Source organism: Penaeus chinensis, chromosome 24, assembly GCF_019202785.1.
Source record: "Penaeus chinensis breed Huanghai No. 1 chromosome 24, ASM1920278v2, whole genome shotgun sequence".
Taxonomy (NCBI): domain Eukaryota; kingdom Metazoa; phylum Arthropoda; class Malacostraca; order Decapoda; family Penaeidae; genus Penaeus; species Penaeus chinensis.
This window is the reverse complement of record NC_061842.1, coordinates 32171723-32189222: the sequence shown is the minus strand read 5'-3', so window position 1 is coordinate 32189222 and position 17500 is coordinate 32171723. Positions and strand designations below refer to the sequence as shown.

General features: G+C 40.8%; 1 protein-coding gene across 8 annotated transcripts in view; it reads left to right on the top strand.

The window, feature by feature from the left end:
• LOC125038104 (differentially expressed in FDCP 8 homolog A-like) overlaps positions 1-2979 on the top strand; it is a 25649-nt gene extending 22670 nt beyond the window's left edge. For all 8 annotated transcript variants that reach the window (XM_047631382.1, XM_047631384.1, XM_047631387.1 and 5 more), the window contains 2 exons: positions 477-698; positions 878-2979. In XM_047631382.1, the coding sequence (XP_047487338.1) occupies positions 477-698; positions 878-1087 (432 nt within the window). In that variant the 3' untranslated portion in view covers positions 1088-2979. The remainder of the gene's footprint in view (positions 1-476; positions 699-877) is intronic.
• The last annotated feature ends 14521 nt before the right edge of the window (positions 2980-17500 follow it).

Sequence of the window (17500 nt, the reverse complement as noted above, 5' to 3'; positions counted from 1 at the left end):
TTGCACATTAATACATAAAGACCAGAATCTTCCAGCTGTTCTTGTCCCCAAGGTGCAGTAATGGTCAAGCTTTCACAAACCGTAAATTTGATCTTTTGAATTTGGAGAGATTGATTTTCTGATAAATGTCTAATGGTTCCTGAGCAGCAGAGTTGAGAATAGTGAATAAGGGTAACTTATCTAATTTTCCTGTGCACTTCAAACTTTCACTTCTATTTTATTAGGTACACAAACACCAATGAGAATAGGGCTTACACAATTTAAGTGGACCAGTAGCAAGCCTTTATATTATTGTGACTCTGTATACTCATTGGCAAGCATTACAAGTTGGCTTCAGCTTCTTTTTGGTTAACCTCCCCATAACCAAACTATATTGATAGGCAAATAATCTTTAGGTGAATCCATTTTCAAGGAATTTACAGGCATAACATTTTTAAGATTCTTAGTGTTACACCTATTATCTAATATTTTTACAGAAACTAAGAGAAGACTTGCTCACCATGAAACAATACCTTAGCACTTGTCGCTCCGCTCAGGAATCTCGGATACTGCGACAACTTGAAGAGCGGCAGCATTTTGTGGAGAATGCACATATGTATTCCTTACAAGACTTGATGGATGTTAACTCAGGGCTGCTGGTTGACTACCTCAAGAAGATACATGGGAACTTTATGACTCATATAAAGAATGAATGCCTGGTAAGTGAGAGTCTGTAAAGGGTGTTTTTAATTGTAATATTGATTTGTATTGATAATGGTTTGTATATGGCTGAGGATGATGATAATATCTTGTGTGTATGCTTATGTGTGCATGTGTATGCACACATAAGCATGTCTGTTTGTATGAATATATGACTTTGTATTATTATCGTCTGCAGGTTTGCCAAGGGAAGGGTTACATCTGTGAAATCTGTGATGTGAGTGAAATCATATTCCCCTTTGATGGTGGTGTAGTTGTATGTGCCGGATGCTCAACAGTCCTTCATCACCTGTGTTTCACCTCAAGGAACAGCCTCTGTCCAAGGTGTGTTCGACAAGAAGCAAGAAAGAAAACAGAAACAGACAAAGAGAAAGGAACAGGAGATTAGGAAAAGGAATAAGATTTTAAATGTTTCTTTAGACTTTAGTTATTTCCTTCTTTTGTTAATATTTTGTTACTGGAGGCATAATATATATTATATATATATTTGATGATTAAATATCCATGTTTTTTCACTGCATTCTGTGTTCACCTTCCAAAGCTCATGTCCCATTTTCAGAAGACACCCACATGAATTATCTCACAAATAATATTTAAATCTGTTCATATTTCTTTGAAAACAATCTCAATGGATTTCTCAAAAATGTCTGTCTTCCATTTTCTCTCCACAGATAAGTTACCAAGTGTTGTCATTTACCAAAATGCTCTCTCTCTTGTTCAAAGCATTAAGCTGAAACTATTTTTTCCTAATAAAGTTTTGTTTTGAAACTACTTTGTTAATGTCATTTTCTTATATTGTTATGCTTTTGTCTGCATTAATTTTACTTATAATATATTATACAGATAATTACAGATATTAAATACAGATAAATACATACAATAGCATTATCATTCATACTGGTCATTCACATGTAAAAGAATATAAAATATTATACATTTAAAAATATCTGTTAGTGCCACTGATTCATACAGTTCATTAATAAGTAAAAGAATATCATGTTAATCCTTTTACATTTAAAGATGTGAGATACTGAATTTATCTTTCTTATTATTCATTCCAAAATATATAGATTTATTTCTTTTTGTTGCACTAAAAGAAACTGCTTTAGGAAAAATGGAGAAATTGTACTTCTAAATGCTACAATATAATCAATCTGTGTGAACCAAAATGCAGTAATGCGTAACTTAAATCACTCACATGTCAATGGTTGGAGCTATTATGTGATACAGTGTAAAAGCATATTTTTACTAGATCTATGATAATTTCTGTGTCAGCAATTTGTAGACTAAGTTTTGCCTTCAGATGTCCTGGGAAAGCATAATTAGGTCAGCTAAATTGATATTTGTATTCTCAATTTATTAAGTGCCTACTCATGTTGAAATGCTAAAAAAAAAAGATGGAAAGAAGCAATCAAGAGATTTTGTATTATTTATGAAGTATGTATTACAACCATACCTGTATATTTTTGTGCTTATATTTATTCAGATCTATGTGCAGATGCTAACAGATATAATGTACAAAATTTCTATTTTTTTTTCCTTTTTTTCTAACTGTAAGTGAGTGTATTTCATTGATAAAAAAGTTTACAGTTTTCATGTATTAAAAATGTATAGTTTATTTTTGATCCTGCAATGTAAAGATGCATATTTATCATAGATAATCCTTATTAACACTTTCCCCTTCTAAAATCCTTAAACTTATACTATACCCTATCAGCTCCCCTCTCTACCCTTACACTACTATACTACCTTCTAGTACTGTTTAACCCCTAACTTTACCCTAATCATTCACTCATCCCTAATCCTTTATGCTACTATATTTTAACATAGTGCTGTATGTCCTTGATGTCTAGCACATTTATTTGTTTTAACTATTATCCATTAACCAGCATAGATATTTATGTTTACTTATCTTACTTTTTTTCAGGATAATTTTAACTTGTGATATGAATAGAATATGGATCATTCTTTCATGATTTTCATTATACAGCATTTTGAATCAGTTCAATATTTTATTTTTTATTATTATTATTTTTTTTTAAGTTCTGAGATGCATATTTGTGTGTTTGTTCTTTTTTATTATGATTTTTGTGTGTGTTGGGAATGTTTAACCAAAGAGAAAAGAAACAAAAGTTATGATGTATACAAATAGCTAATCTAATGGCAGATTATTATATTATATTTTGAAAAGCCATTACAGTGGATGGTTTTATTATAGTGGGATGCAGTGTAACAATGCTTTAAGATAAACAGATGATTAATAAAATTTTAGTACATTTATTTTTTTTTTTAATTTCTGCCAGTAGTTCCAAAGAGTTGTCGATCTTTTGTATATTCTGTTTCATTGACATTATTATTATTCAATTTATTATGATTATGAATATCGTTATTGTTGTTATTTTTGATATAATGATAATAATATAATAATCATAATGATAAAAATAATAATAATAGTACTATTATTATCACTACTACTACTAGTGATGATAATAATAATGATGATGACAATTGTTATTCTTATTATAATTATCATTATTATTATTAATATTGTAATTATTATTATTAATATTAGTTATAATTATCCTTATCATTATCCTTATGCTTATTATAATTATTATAGTTATAATGACAATGATATTTATAAGTATGATTATTATTATAACTGTTATTATTATTATTATTAATATTGGTATCTTTAGTTTTTGATATTAATAACTAATCACTTATTATCATCATCATCATCATCATCATAATGATGGTAATAATAATTATTATTATTTCTTTTGTTTTTATTATTGTAGTCATACCAATGATAGTGATGATAGTAATAATGATTAGTATTTTTATAGTTGATATTGTGTTATCAACTATGTTAATGGTGATAATAAAAATAATGATAATGATAATAATAATGAGGATGATGATGATGAGTATTATTATTATTATTATCATTATTATTATTATTATTATTATTATTATTATTATTATTATTATTATTATTATTATTATTATTCCCCCCCAATCTGTTGCCCGTTGTTGTCGTGGGGGGGGCTTAGGAGGCGGAGACTGGGACCCAATGCTGGGGAACTCCCCAACCTTGGAACTCAGCCCTCGACTCAACAAATTTTGCATGGTCTTTTTTTCCCCCTCCTACTTTTTCCTTTCTGTCCCTTCACCAACCCCTTCTACTATCCACTTCCTAAGGTGTGAGAGCCTTGCTGAAAGGATGAAAGGCTGACTTTGTGCCAGTCCTGAATGGCCTGAGGGAGCCATGGGCACGGTATTCCCCTGCTTTAGTTGTCTAGCCCTTACCCCTCAAGCGACCCTGAGGGTTGGACCGTTTCTCTCCCCAACATACTCCAGGTTTATCATGGCCAACAATGAATAACCATTTACCATTAACCATTAACCATTAACCATACCATTATTAGAGGCAATGAGGCTTGCCTATTCGTCAAATAGCTCCACCAATTCAAACTCGCCCGATTCCCTGACCCCAGGCTCTCCTTTGACCACGGCTCTGAACACTACAACTAATACCCCCTCCTCAATGCCGACTAGTACAGTATCCACCCTAATCAACACCCCAGGAGACATTTCTACTCCCAACATGCTCAACTTCAACAACTATACCCACACAACCTTCTTCATCAACTACCCCATCCTCCCTTATTACTGCCTTACAACCTTATTGTCCACCTCCCCATAACACTACCTCCCTCAACACTACTCCCTCTTCCACATGTCCCCGTCCTTCTACTATCCCCATCTCTACAAAATTCTTAAATAATCTATTTAGCCCAGCCAAATGGGACCGATTTTTTGTGATCCTTCCCACAGCTTCTCACACTTTCTGCTTTGACAACCTGTTTTCATTCCTCAAATGCATATACATCCTTCACTTGATCTAACCCCTATACATTACCTTACCCAACCTTAACCCATTTACTCGTCAATTCCTTTGCCCAACTTTGACAACTAATCACTAACTCAACCACCCTTCACTACCATTTGCTATAGTGCTACATGACCTTAGATGTCTAGCACATTTATTTTGCTTTTAAACATTAACCAATTATTATTATTATTATTATTATTATTATTATTATTCCTGTTATCTTCATCATCATTCCCTGCAATCCTATGCCCATTTTGTTGTTGGGGGTCATAGGAAAAGGAGACTGAGGCCGAGTTTTGTGAATATCCCCTACTCCTTTTCCTTTTCTTCTCCAACCCCTTCTGTTCATTTACTAAGATATGAGAGCCACATTGAAATTCCTGAATGGCCTTAGAGAGCCATGGGCACAGTATTCCCCTGTTTAGATATCTATCCCTTCTCTCTTATAGGAACCCTGAGTGGTGAATCATTTCTCTTCCCAAATACTTTAGGCTTACTATGGCCAATAATGAATTTTTACCAGTACTAGGGGCATTGAGGCTTTCCCCTTCATCAACCAGCCCTGTTGACTTTAAATTTTCTGGTTCCCCAATCCCTACTCTCCTGTGATCATGACTCTGGATACTGCTATTACTACTCCTCTTCTGTCAGCTCAGTCCACTCAAAGTCACCTACACAAGCCATTACCCAACCTTCAGAAAATATTCTTTATTCTCTCCCAACATCTTCCACGTTCTTCATTTTCAATACCCTCCTTCCTTATTATTACTCTTCATCCTTACTGTTTACCTCATTCAACACCACTCCTTCCTCGTTCTCTTGTCCTTCAACTTCTCCCACCTTTACTAATCTTCTGAGCACGCTTTTCAGCCCAGTGGGATAAATTTTTTTTGTTATTCTCCCAACAGCCCCTTACCTCAACAATACCCTCCTCTTCCAACAATGTCTCCAAAAATAAGTAGGCAAGTTTCCTTTTGCAGCCGTTCCGATTGTCCACGCCTTGTCACTGTCAAGGTCTATATAAGCAAAGTCTCATCACTTGAGCCACTGTCCTGCAACTGGAACTGCCATGAAGAGGTGCAGGACCTTGAGCTTTTGGCTCACTAAGAGGGATGACCATTTGGTTCCAAACAATGATGCCTATCTTGTAGGTGGAATGGCATCCCCTCTGGACTCTCACCAGGGATTTAACCTACCCACTTGTTTGCCGTGTGTAGGTTGTGTATACCCTCTCACCACCCCTGTAGCTATTACACATAAGCTCTAACACACAGCTTCCCTTTGTTGGACTCCGTGGTGCATGGGGGCACGAGAGGGTGAACTAACTGCTTAATTTCATGGCAAATAATTCACCAAAACCCCCACAAACAGAGATCAGAGATTACGAACCATGCAATGCACTGACCGTGGCAGTCACTCTGAAGCCATTTATGGCTTCTAGTGGCAATAAAAAATCAAAAGCACTAGACAAGACAGTGGACCCATCATCCACAAATATGTCCAGCAGATGGACTCTTGTGCTGGCTTTTTCTGCCTGCACCCAGTGGCAATAAAAAATCAAAAGCACTAGACAAGACAGTGGACCCATCATCCACAAATATGTCCGGCAGATGGACTCTTGTGCTTGCTTCTTCGGCCTGCACCCAAACAGGGATACCTCTGACTTTCCCTCAGACGTTCTTCCTGACCGAGATGGGAGCACAAGCTGGACCAGCCAAACCAGCAGCTGCTCCTATGACAAAAGCCCAGAATCCGAATCCGGTCCGAAACGGCCTATGCCGAGACAGACTCTCATGGAGTGTCTGGACCCCTAAGTGTTTCCCACAGTTTAAGGTTCCCTCTAAACCTGAAGGCTTCGACACTGGCTACCAATTGGTGAGAGCATTGGAGATGCAGAGCAAAATATGGTTGTCAATCCGGGTTCCTAGAGACCAAGGCATGTTCATTGTCCCTGAAGATCAAGCTACCCTAGATTTCTTGCAGGAAACGAATAAGCTTAAAGATGGGAGGAAAGTGTGTATCTCATCACTGAATCCCGACGATAGGAGTCAAGATGGTGCTCCTTGGTTTCCCAATTTCGTATGATGTGGCTCTGATCACATCTCGCCCACAGGTCGTGGGGCTCCCGAATGTCTAAAGGGATGACCTTAACCAGGCGAGACCTGGTGACCATGAAAGGAGCCCCAATCAATACCCTTAATTTTGGTAACTGGGGCTCCAACAACCTCAGACCCTATGTGCCTGACTCCCCTCCTTACTCCTACCCTGGCAAAGCCCTCTCAGGCAGAGCCAAAACAGGCTGAACACGCTGAACTTGCCCAGGTAAAGCCAGCAAAGGCCAAGAACACAGGTAAAGCCCAGTCAACAAAAGTCAGAGCTACCAAAGGCTTACTACCTCCCAGTGGACCCTTAGTTAGCCTAACATACAGCCCTAAAACAGACGAAGATCCCTCAATCAGCGAGGACTTTGCAATGGCGTTGTCAGACTCCAAGATGTCAGATACCACCACTGATGGGGAAACTGACTGTAAAGATGTATTAGATGTAAATAACACCAAATAACATCATGGTACACAAACTAAGCATACTACAGTGGGTCATTAATGGCTTCAATGCGAGAAAGGCCCTCCTCCACGCATTAGGAACTTTGATATTGTCATGCTTCAGGAGACATTAACAGAGGGGACTGTTCGTTTCTCAGGGTATCATGGTTTCATGTTGCCAAGCAAACCAAGAACGCCTACAACCAGGCAGACTTGCTCATATTAGAGAAAGGGCTGCTGAACCCGATAACTCAGATGTCTTCTCTCTGAGGGAACCAAGAGAAACATAGAAAAACGGTTCTCACTCAGCCCCAGATTCTGATGGAACCTCCTACCCATCATCTCCCACCTACGACTCTATCACCGAGTTGGAAGAGGGCAGACATAGTTCCCATTCCAAAAGCAGGGGAGCCAGGGAAGTACCGCTCCATCTCTCTCATCAGCTGTCTGGGCAAGACGGCCGAGAGGATAGTACTAAACCGCTCCAATGAAAAATGGGATCCCCACATGAACACCATGGATTCACAAGGGCCATGAGTACAGAACACAGCATAGCCACATTCTTAAGCACAACCAGCTCTGTCACATCTGGGTATTACTAGACCTGGAGAAGGCTTTTGAATTAGCAGGTCCTCATGCTATTCAGGAGACCCTGATCCAGAAGGGAATCAGAGGAAAGGTGGAGTCCTCAGCCCAGCCCTTTTCAACACCCTAATGTCCTGTATCCTCAACATACATCTCCCAGTGGGGTGCAAGATCATCTCCTATGCAGATGATCTTGCAATCATCTCCACTGGACCACACTGTCTAAGAAAAGCCCAGCACTGTCTGGACCTTGTATATGAGAAGTGTTGTAAGACAGGACTAAAGATCTCTGCAGCCAAATCAAAAGCCATGGCTCAAGAGTGCGTGTCCAGGGAATGGACCTAGAATTGGTTCAGGTGTTCCAATACCGTGTGGTAAGGATTAACCAGACCCCCCCCCCCCCCCCAATCCTTTGCCCGTTGTTGTCGTGGGGGGGCATAGGAGACGAAGACTGAGACCCAATGATGGGAACTCCTCAACCTTGGGACTCAGCCATCGACTCAACTAAGTTTGCATAGTCTTTTTTTCCCACTCATACTTTTCGTTTCAGTTTCTTCACCAATCCCTTCTAATATCCACCTCCTAAGGTGTGAGAGCCGTGCTGAAAGGATGAAAGGCTGACTTTATGTCAGTCCTGAACGGCTTGAGGGAACCATGGGCACGGTATTCCCCTGCCATACCTGGCCCTTACCCCTCAAGAGGACCCTGAGGGGTGGACTATTTTTTTCCCCAACATACTCCAGGCTTATCATGGCCAATAATGAAGACGTAAACCTACTCTTAGGGGCAATGAGGCTTGCCCATTTATCAAATAGCCCCAATCCCAGCTCTCCTTTGACCACGGCTCCGAACACTGCAACAACTCCCCCATCATCAATGCATACTAGTACAGTATCAACTCTAATCAACAACCAACCCCCAGGAGACATTTCTACTCTCCCAACATGCTCAACTTCAACACCTTTACTCCCACAACCATAACACTACCCCCCTCAACACTACTCCCTCCTCCACACGTCCCCGCACTTCTACTACCCCCACCTCTACAAGAATCCTAAATACTCTATTTAGCCCAGCCAAATGGGACCGATTTTTCGTGATCCCTCCCACAGCTCCCTACTCTCAAAACACCCTCCTCTTCCAACAATGCCTCCAAAAACAAGTAGGCAAGGTCTCTTTCCGTAGCCGACCCGACCACTCCCGTCTCGTCACAGTAACAACTGAAAACCAAGCTATAGCATTAACAAAACTAACTGATCTATGTGGTAATCCCATCCCTACAGAACCTTATCCAATCCTTAATACTTGCACCGGAACTGTCTCTATCTCCCCAACAGATTGCCCAATCTATGACAAAGAATGGTCAGATTGTGGAGAGGACTTACTCGCTTGTCTCACAGACTATGATGCAACATATGTACAATCCTACTCCATTCCTCCCAGAGGAAATCGTAAGAAATCCATCAACATTGCCAAAATTACTCTCCGTAGACATGACCTTCCCTTTAATGTTTACATAGGTGGGGAATCCCTACCTGTCCGACCATACCAACCTCCTCGTCAGTGCCAAAATTGTTGGCGTTTAGGACACCCAGCCAAACACTGTCATTCCGCAGCCAGATGCCCGCTATGTGCCCAACCTGGCCATACTCGATCAAACTGCTCTGCACAATCACGCACATGTGCAAACTGTGGCGGCCCCCATAATGTATTTTATAAAGGCTGCCCCACCTACAAATTTGAGTCTGAGGTAGCAACTCTCAGATTCAGACTTGGACTCACTCTACGTGAAGCCAGACAGGAAGCACGTCGACGAGGCTTTTCTCTTACCCGCTACTCCAGTAATGTCGCTCACTCTGCCAATCCCCCTACCTCCCAAGCTCCTACACCCTCCCCTAAACCCAACCCCCCTCCATCTAACTTCCCCTCTTCTACCTCCTACCTTCCCCAGTCAAATTTATTTGCCATCCTAAACCCAGACACTCCAATCTCTACCCAATCAAATTATTTTGCCATCCTAAATCCAGACACCCCAATCTCTACTACAGCCCCAACACCTTCCCCTCTCCCTCCCCGCACTACCCGCAGCAGACAGAATAAACGTTCTACCCCCTCTTCCCCTACCTCACAATCACCTTCACCTTCCTTTACCCCTATTTTTCAGACACCAGACTTCTCTTCCCCCCCTCACAAGAAAACCTTTATCTCACAAAACTCCCCAACCAACTCCACTACAGAAACTCTTGAAGATATCCAGAACTACATAATCGAGTCCCAAACTAATACTCATACACCTTCAAATTCTACAACTCCCGCTCCCTCCACACTCAAAGTGACTGCCGATATCCATCCTCCTCCTACTCATATTCTCCCTACACCCAATCCTCCTACCCCATCCCAACAAAACCCATTCCCCCTGACTCCAGTCCCACCTATATTAAGCCTCCCACTATCCCCTCTATCCCTTCCACTCCCTCCTGGATACACACGTGAAACCCTCATGTCACAAGTACCCTCTTCCCCAGACCCTCTACCTCCCGACACCCCTCCTGATACAACACCACCTCCCCAGTCTCATTCTTTATCCCACCCTCTAGCACCTTCCCCTTCAAACTCTCCAACACGCACTGCAATATTTGCCAGTAAATCAACGAAAGTATAACTATCCTTCATTGGAACATTCGCGGTTTCCGAATGTTCCTCTTTCAGTCCCACATATTCTATTGTCATGCCCACGTCCTCCCTACATAGACATCCCAACTTATCAGACATCCTTACAGAATTTCACACTTTCTACTTTGACAACCTGTTTTCCTTCCTCAAACGCATATATATCCTTCACTTGATCTAACCCCTTTACATTACCTCATCCGACCCTAACCCATTCATTCACCAATTCCTTAACCCAACTAATCACTAACCCAACCATCCTTCACTAACATTAACTATAGTGCTATATGACCTTAGATGTCTAGCACATTTATTTTGCTTTTAACCATTAACCATTAACCATTAACCATTAACCAGACCAGTGGTTCTTAACCTTTTAATACCACGCCCCCCTTTCGTTTGTAAATAAAATTCCCTCCAAGATTTTAAATAAAACTATAAGTACTGTTAGTCTTTATAATGAGTATGAATTATAATTAAACTTTCCATTATGTGACCATGCTCTCATCAAGAGAAATACAAAGAAACTGCTGCTCTTTTCTAAGGGCTCATGCCCCCTTTGGGCTATACTGAAGTCCCCTAGGGGGGCGCGCCCCCCAGGTTAAGAACTACTGGACCAGACCCTATCCTTCCAAATGGAGGTCCAGTACCTGGTTGACCGTACCAAAGCAAGACTGTCTATCATGAGAGCAATGACTGGGAGACACAGGAGCTGGACATAAAGATCATTCTATGTACATACCGTCTGTCCCATTGTGGACCATTCTTAAGTCTCCCTGATTGCCACTAAACCAAGACTAAGAGAAAAATTGGAGACGGCTCATAATGAAGCTGCCATGATCATTCTGGGTGCCCCCAGGTGAACGAAGATCCACAACCTCCTCATGGAGGCAAACCTCCTTACCTTGGACTCCCGTATTGATTAGAAGGCAGCACAGTTCCTTTCAAAGGTCATCTCTCAAGAACACAAGCATGAGATAAAAAATACCCAGAACAAGATTATGATCTCTGCAAACAACTCCTGACTGTCACATACAGCCAGGGTGTTGATACACAATCAACTCAAAGAGTTACTTGCTAAGGGCATGGACAAAAACCTTGATCGAGTTCTCTGTCATGAGTTTGTCAAGGAGAAAGAACCAATACCCCATGCCTAGTCTGAAGGTAGAAGCCGAGAGGGTCATTGCAACCATCACTCCTCCGGATGGATCAGTCGATCCTGTAACCCACACTGCAGGTGCCGGCTTTGCAGCAATTGATGCCACAAAATCCATGAGGGTAACAAGCCAACGCCTCATCGCTACAGGCAGAGGTAGTTGCGATAATGAGAGCCCTAGCCCAAGCGTCCCTGAGGGAAGGACACTTGGTCGTACATACAGATTCCAGGGCAGCCATTGACAACATCTACCTCCTGACCACAATACCTACCATACCGCAGATGATTCTTGCTTAGGGTAGAATAATAATCATAAACTGGGTCCCAGTCACATAGGCATCAGAGGGAATGAGCTTACTGACAAAAGAGCTGACATTGCGATGTTCATTAAACCAAGCCGAAAAATCTTGAGGGACAGGTCCAGCGTCACAGCTTTGCCATTCTCTTGTAGATTCACAGAGAGGAAACGAGAACCTCCCTCTTGGCCAGGTGGTACTCAGATGCCACAGACTATGAACCACTGGCACTCTCTGAAATAATCAGTTGAGGTACCGAAGTCATTCTTCACAGAATCAGACTAGGTTACCACTGTGCATGATAAATCATACATACAATTAAGTATGCAGATAGGTGTTGCAAGCATTGCGGCGAACCGAACGCCACCCTGTTACATTATTTACAGAGTTGTGAGCACAGTTTCTGATACAGGGACCTTGCATAACAGCCGCAGCATACTTACGTCTGGCGTCATGAGCGCCTGCTGACAATCCGTCCACCACGGTAAGCATTGAGTGTCAGAGAACCAAGTTAGACAGCCATAAATAGCTGACACAGGCGGGACCATATATATAGAAGGCCCGGGCGAAGCTAGACTTCGCAAATCTCAAATGAATGAATGAATGAGCCACTCAAATTCGTCTGTCTCGCGCATGAGTAAAGCCTGGGGGTTCGACGCAAAGCATGAGGTCAGTCGTGGATGGAATGTAGACCTGCAAAAATCTCCCGCTCGCTCGCTCGCATGACTGACTGGCGCGCGCAAAAGCCATCCATCCATGTTCAATGGTTGGATGCAATATTTGTACACTAGAAACTATGTATTTATGTTATTTAGCTTATATATGTATAGGTATGTGTATGTATATGTATTTTTATCATCATCATCATCACAATTATATTTATCTATTTATCTATCTTTCTATCTCTCTATCTCTCTCTCTCTCTCTCTCTCTCTCTCTCTCTCTCTCTCTCTCTCTCTCTCTCTCTCTCTCTCTATCTATCTATCTATATAAATATATATATTTGCTTTTATAATTATGTGCGATGTGTGTTCTGATACCTTAGTTGTATATATATATATTTTTAAATAATTTCGTTTAAAGCGTTTGGATCTTACATGCCTTGATAGAATGATATATATTATTCATACCCCATGCCTTCTTTGTTCATTTTACTTCTTTATTATAAACTAAGCTGCAGCATGAGAAATTATAATATTGAAACCAGGTTAAATATACGATATACACCTTCAAATAATAGCTATTAATCACCGCCTGTAAAATCAGTCCAATTACCAATTACTTTAGTGTTTGCTCAGTTTCCTACCGTTTTCTATTATCTCCCTCCCCCAGCCTACCATTCTCACCCCCCCCCCCCTTGTTCTCAGCCACCTTCAAGCAAGTGACGTCATATCATCAGCCAAAGCTACGCAGTAACGAGACCTTACTTATATAGACCTATAGATCAGTCCCATTATCTACCCCAACTGACCTCACTGGCAAACCTATTCATGTCCAGCCTCCCGTTATACTTGTGCCGGAACTGTTTCCATCTCCCTGGCTGATTGCCAAGTCTGCGACAAGGATTAGTCAGAATGTGAAAACGCCCTGCTTGCCTGCCTCGTAGACTGTGATGCAATATCAGTACTGTTCCCCCCAGAGGCCGCCAAAAGTCCTATATTGCCAAGACTACTTTCCGTAGACATGACCTCTCCCATGATGTTTACATTGGTGAAGAGCCCTGCCAAGTCCGACCATATCAACCTCTCCCCCGTCACTGTCAGAAATTTTGGCCTTTTGGCCACCCTGCTAAGCACAGTCGCTCCACAGCCCGCTACCCGTAATGTATCCAACCTGGCCACGATCGTTCAAACTGCTCTACGCAATCACTCACACGAGCCAAATGTGCTGGCTCCCATAATTCATTTTATAGGGGCTGTCCTACCTGTCTGAGGTAGCAGTCCGTAGATTAAAAATTGGCTTCACTTTACGCGAGGCCAGGCAAGAAGCACGCCGACGAGGTTTTTCTCGTGCTCCCTACGCCAGCGCTGCCTTTCGGTCTGCCCCTTCCTCTTCTTCCTAAGATGTTTCTACATCTCCCCCAGTATCTTTTCCTCCTACTCCTTACGTTCCTACGTTTATCCCCTCCCTCCCCAGTCAAATTCTTTTACCATTTGAAATCCAGACACTCTAATCTCTACTTCCCCAATGCTTTATCCATCGCTTCAGACAATCTGTACGTTCCATCCCATGCATCTATCGTTTCTCAGACCTCCACAACGAAATCTTTCAGATACATTTGAGGACATTTAAAACTTTCTAAGAGTGACTCCAATCTCTAATTCCCTCTAAAATCAAAGTGACTGCCAACATCCATCCTCTTCCTCATGCTCCTACACCCCTTCCTTCCAGCACAACGCATCTCCCTCTGTTCCATCTACACTTTATCCACTTTCTTCCCCATTATCACTTCTGCTCCCTCCTGGATACACACATGACTCCTTTTTGTCACTATAGTGTCATTCCCCGGACCCTCCACCCTCCGGACATTCTTTCTGATACTTCCTCTTGATACCTTGTCGCATTCCCCGATTTCTTCCCCTCCTACTCCTCCGACACCCATCTTTACCCTTATCACTTGTTCTACACTTAAATATTTCACAGACCTGTATCCTCCATTTGATTTAAACACCCTTAACCCCCCCCCCCCCTTTCCACTTTTGCTAACTCCCATTCACTCGCCCTCTTTACCCTCATCCCTCTTAACCCTTTCCAATACCATACTATCCTAAACTTTTAATTATTAACTCGCTAATCCCCCTTCTTATCCTTTTCGTTATTTTGTTGTCTAGCACAGTTTTTTGCTATTAGCCATTAACCATTTTATTATCATTATCATCTCCATTATTATCATCATCATCATTATGATCACAATGATTATTATTTTCATTATCATTATTATTATTGTTATTACCATTGTTATTATTATTATTATTATTATTATTATTATTATTATTATTATTATTATTTAATTAATTTACTATATTCATCATTGTCTAAAATTACTATTGTTACTATCTTTATTATTATTATCTCTTATTATTCATATCACACGGCAAACACTTCCACAAGCTAACAGCTACTTTCATAAAGCATCTCTGGAACTCGACTGTCCTGTAGTTCTGAACAACCAATGACACACTGTGGGAACTAGACCTATCGGGCAGGCGCGCATGTGGGGAATAATTTTATAAAACAAAGACATGATTGAAACTCCCCATAGTGACGAAAATCTTCACAAGGATCGCTGCAAGGCTCCCCTGACGCCCTAGGAACTCATTCAAGTAGAGCTCGATGGTAAGCACCATCTGATACACACACGGGTAGAGGATACTCTAGCTATCCTAGCTGGAGGATAAATGACCTGACCCTCTTTGCAATTCCCACCTAATGCCTAAAATGAGGCTCATATACTACCCTTGCTTCTGACTAGCACCAAAAACATTCTTAATTTACAAACAGATCGGAAAGAGGAGGAAATGTGTTTAACATCAAAGGACATACAGCGCTAAAGAGGAGGAAAACACACTCCTCGATTTTCCAGCAATAATTACCTATATTTTCCTGATATTCAGCATTATATTTCACTATCTACACTCTCTGTCAAAATCACTGTTGATGGAGTCATCAATAAAGGATCTTCTACCCGGACTTTCGAAGACAGCAACACCACTATAAACACCATAATTAATAAGACACTAACCCTGTGGTATGCAAAAGCAACGGTATGGGCCTCAGAACACTAGCCATGCTGGACATCATGTCCTTTCAAAAGATTAACACACATTTTCTGCCTCCGATAAAAAAAAAAAAAAAAAAATAATGACGCGACACTATCTTTACGGCCAAGCTTTGATGGAAGACCCTGTCAAATCCAGACAATGCTGAAGTTTATAAACCACTAACAGAAAGGTATCACACATTCTCAAGCTGTAATTCTTTATTGTGAGTGGCCGCAAGCCACCATCCTGAAAATGGCCAGATAATCGAGAAAATCTTTTACAGAATGGGAGTGAAAGAAATGTCTCCTTGGCAGTGGTTGCTGGTGACCCTCTGGCACTGTGATCACATTGGCCGCACGCCAACATTCCGGGAACGAATCTGATGAGATCAACTTGCGAAAAAGCTCATAGCTAGTCTGGGAGCAAGAGCAACAGGTCCTGCAAATAATCTATGTAGTTCTCGAGATCGAAATGCAAAGTCACGAACAGAAGACTCAAGAACGACTGGAAGATCTAAAAGCACATCCTTTTTCTTGGCTTGATATATATCAAGCCAGCAGATTAGCCAGGATCAAAAGATCAAACACCACAGCGACAGTAAATGGATCCAGTAGTGTTGTCACGCCGGTCTTATAACCAGACACATCCTATGTTAACTATCAATTCTAGCCGCACGTACAACTTGCATGTAGAGCCTCAGCTCTTATCACCACAAAATGTTCAGCGCTCATAATGATCAAAAGCATCCCTCTTTTGACCATGAGCTCTAAAGTATATCCTGTGAGACCATGGTTCTATCACCGTCCAAAAGTACCTTCAAATCAGAAACATGATCCCCAAAAGTGTCCAATAAAAAGAAGAGACAATAACACCATTCCAGGATGCCCTACATTTAAGATACACTTCTCGATTAACATGACCCTAAATAGGCATTGGAACATCGTAAGAATGTGTCAAAATGATACTCTTTGTGACTATCTTCTAGTCCAGATTCAGAAGATATATTAAACTTGCAAGGTGTATACTTTCCATAAGATGCGGTTCTTCAAAGCAAATAGAATATTCCGCTTCGCGGAGACTGAATATTTTTCAGATTTTTCATGATCTTTTCCTACATTTTCCCATTTTCTTTTCTTTTCCTTCATTTTCTGAACGTTCTTTTGTTAGCCTTATAAAACAAAGTAAATATACCCTAAGCCTTGACATAACCAGTAAGTACAAAGTAATATGAATTGTCTCCTGGACTGACCCTAACATAACTTCAGTGAACACGAGGTCAAATATTGCAGGATTTATTTAGGTATACATGATAACTTCTATTTATATCTTGTAATCTAGTTTTGTAATAAGCAATTTATTTATAAGAAGGACCTCTTAACGTTGAAGAACATTATGAATTTATTATATGCTTGATGTTTGTTTCTATACATCGATGTGTCTTTTGTTTACTCATTTTCGAACTGAAAGCTAATAATTCGTCTTAAAGAAATTGCACAAAATATCTTGACGCTCTCAGATTATTGTTTATCTTTCCAACAATTAGACGTCAACAATCTGTTATCCACTAGTCATTTCAAAGGAGCCCCATGAAAGGAGTCAAGATCACATATTGGAATCAACATCATAATCAGGTCCTAAAACTTTCCTGATATGACATGTTTGTTTGACAGACAGAGTTTGCCTCTGAGACCATCAAGAAAAACGAACGTCCCTCTGTGTTGTCGACAAATATTGATGTAATACATGCATTGGAATTGGACGGGATCGACGATGGACGAAGAGCATTCGGGGAAAACAGTGACGTTGAAAGAACCGGAGGCAACTCAGAAATCCACGTCTTTACTTCAGGAGAAATTACTGGCGGTCACCATTTTTGAGACATCTTGCCATTG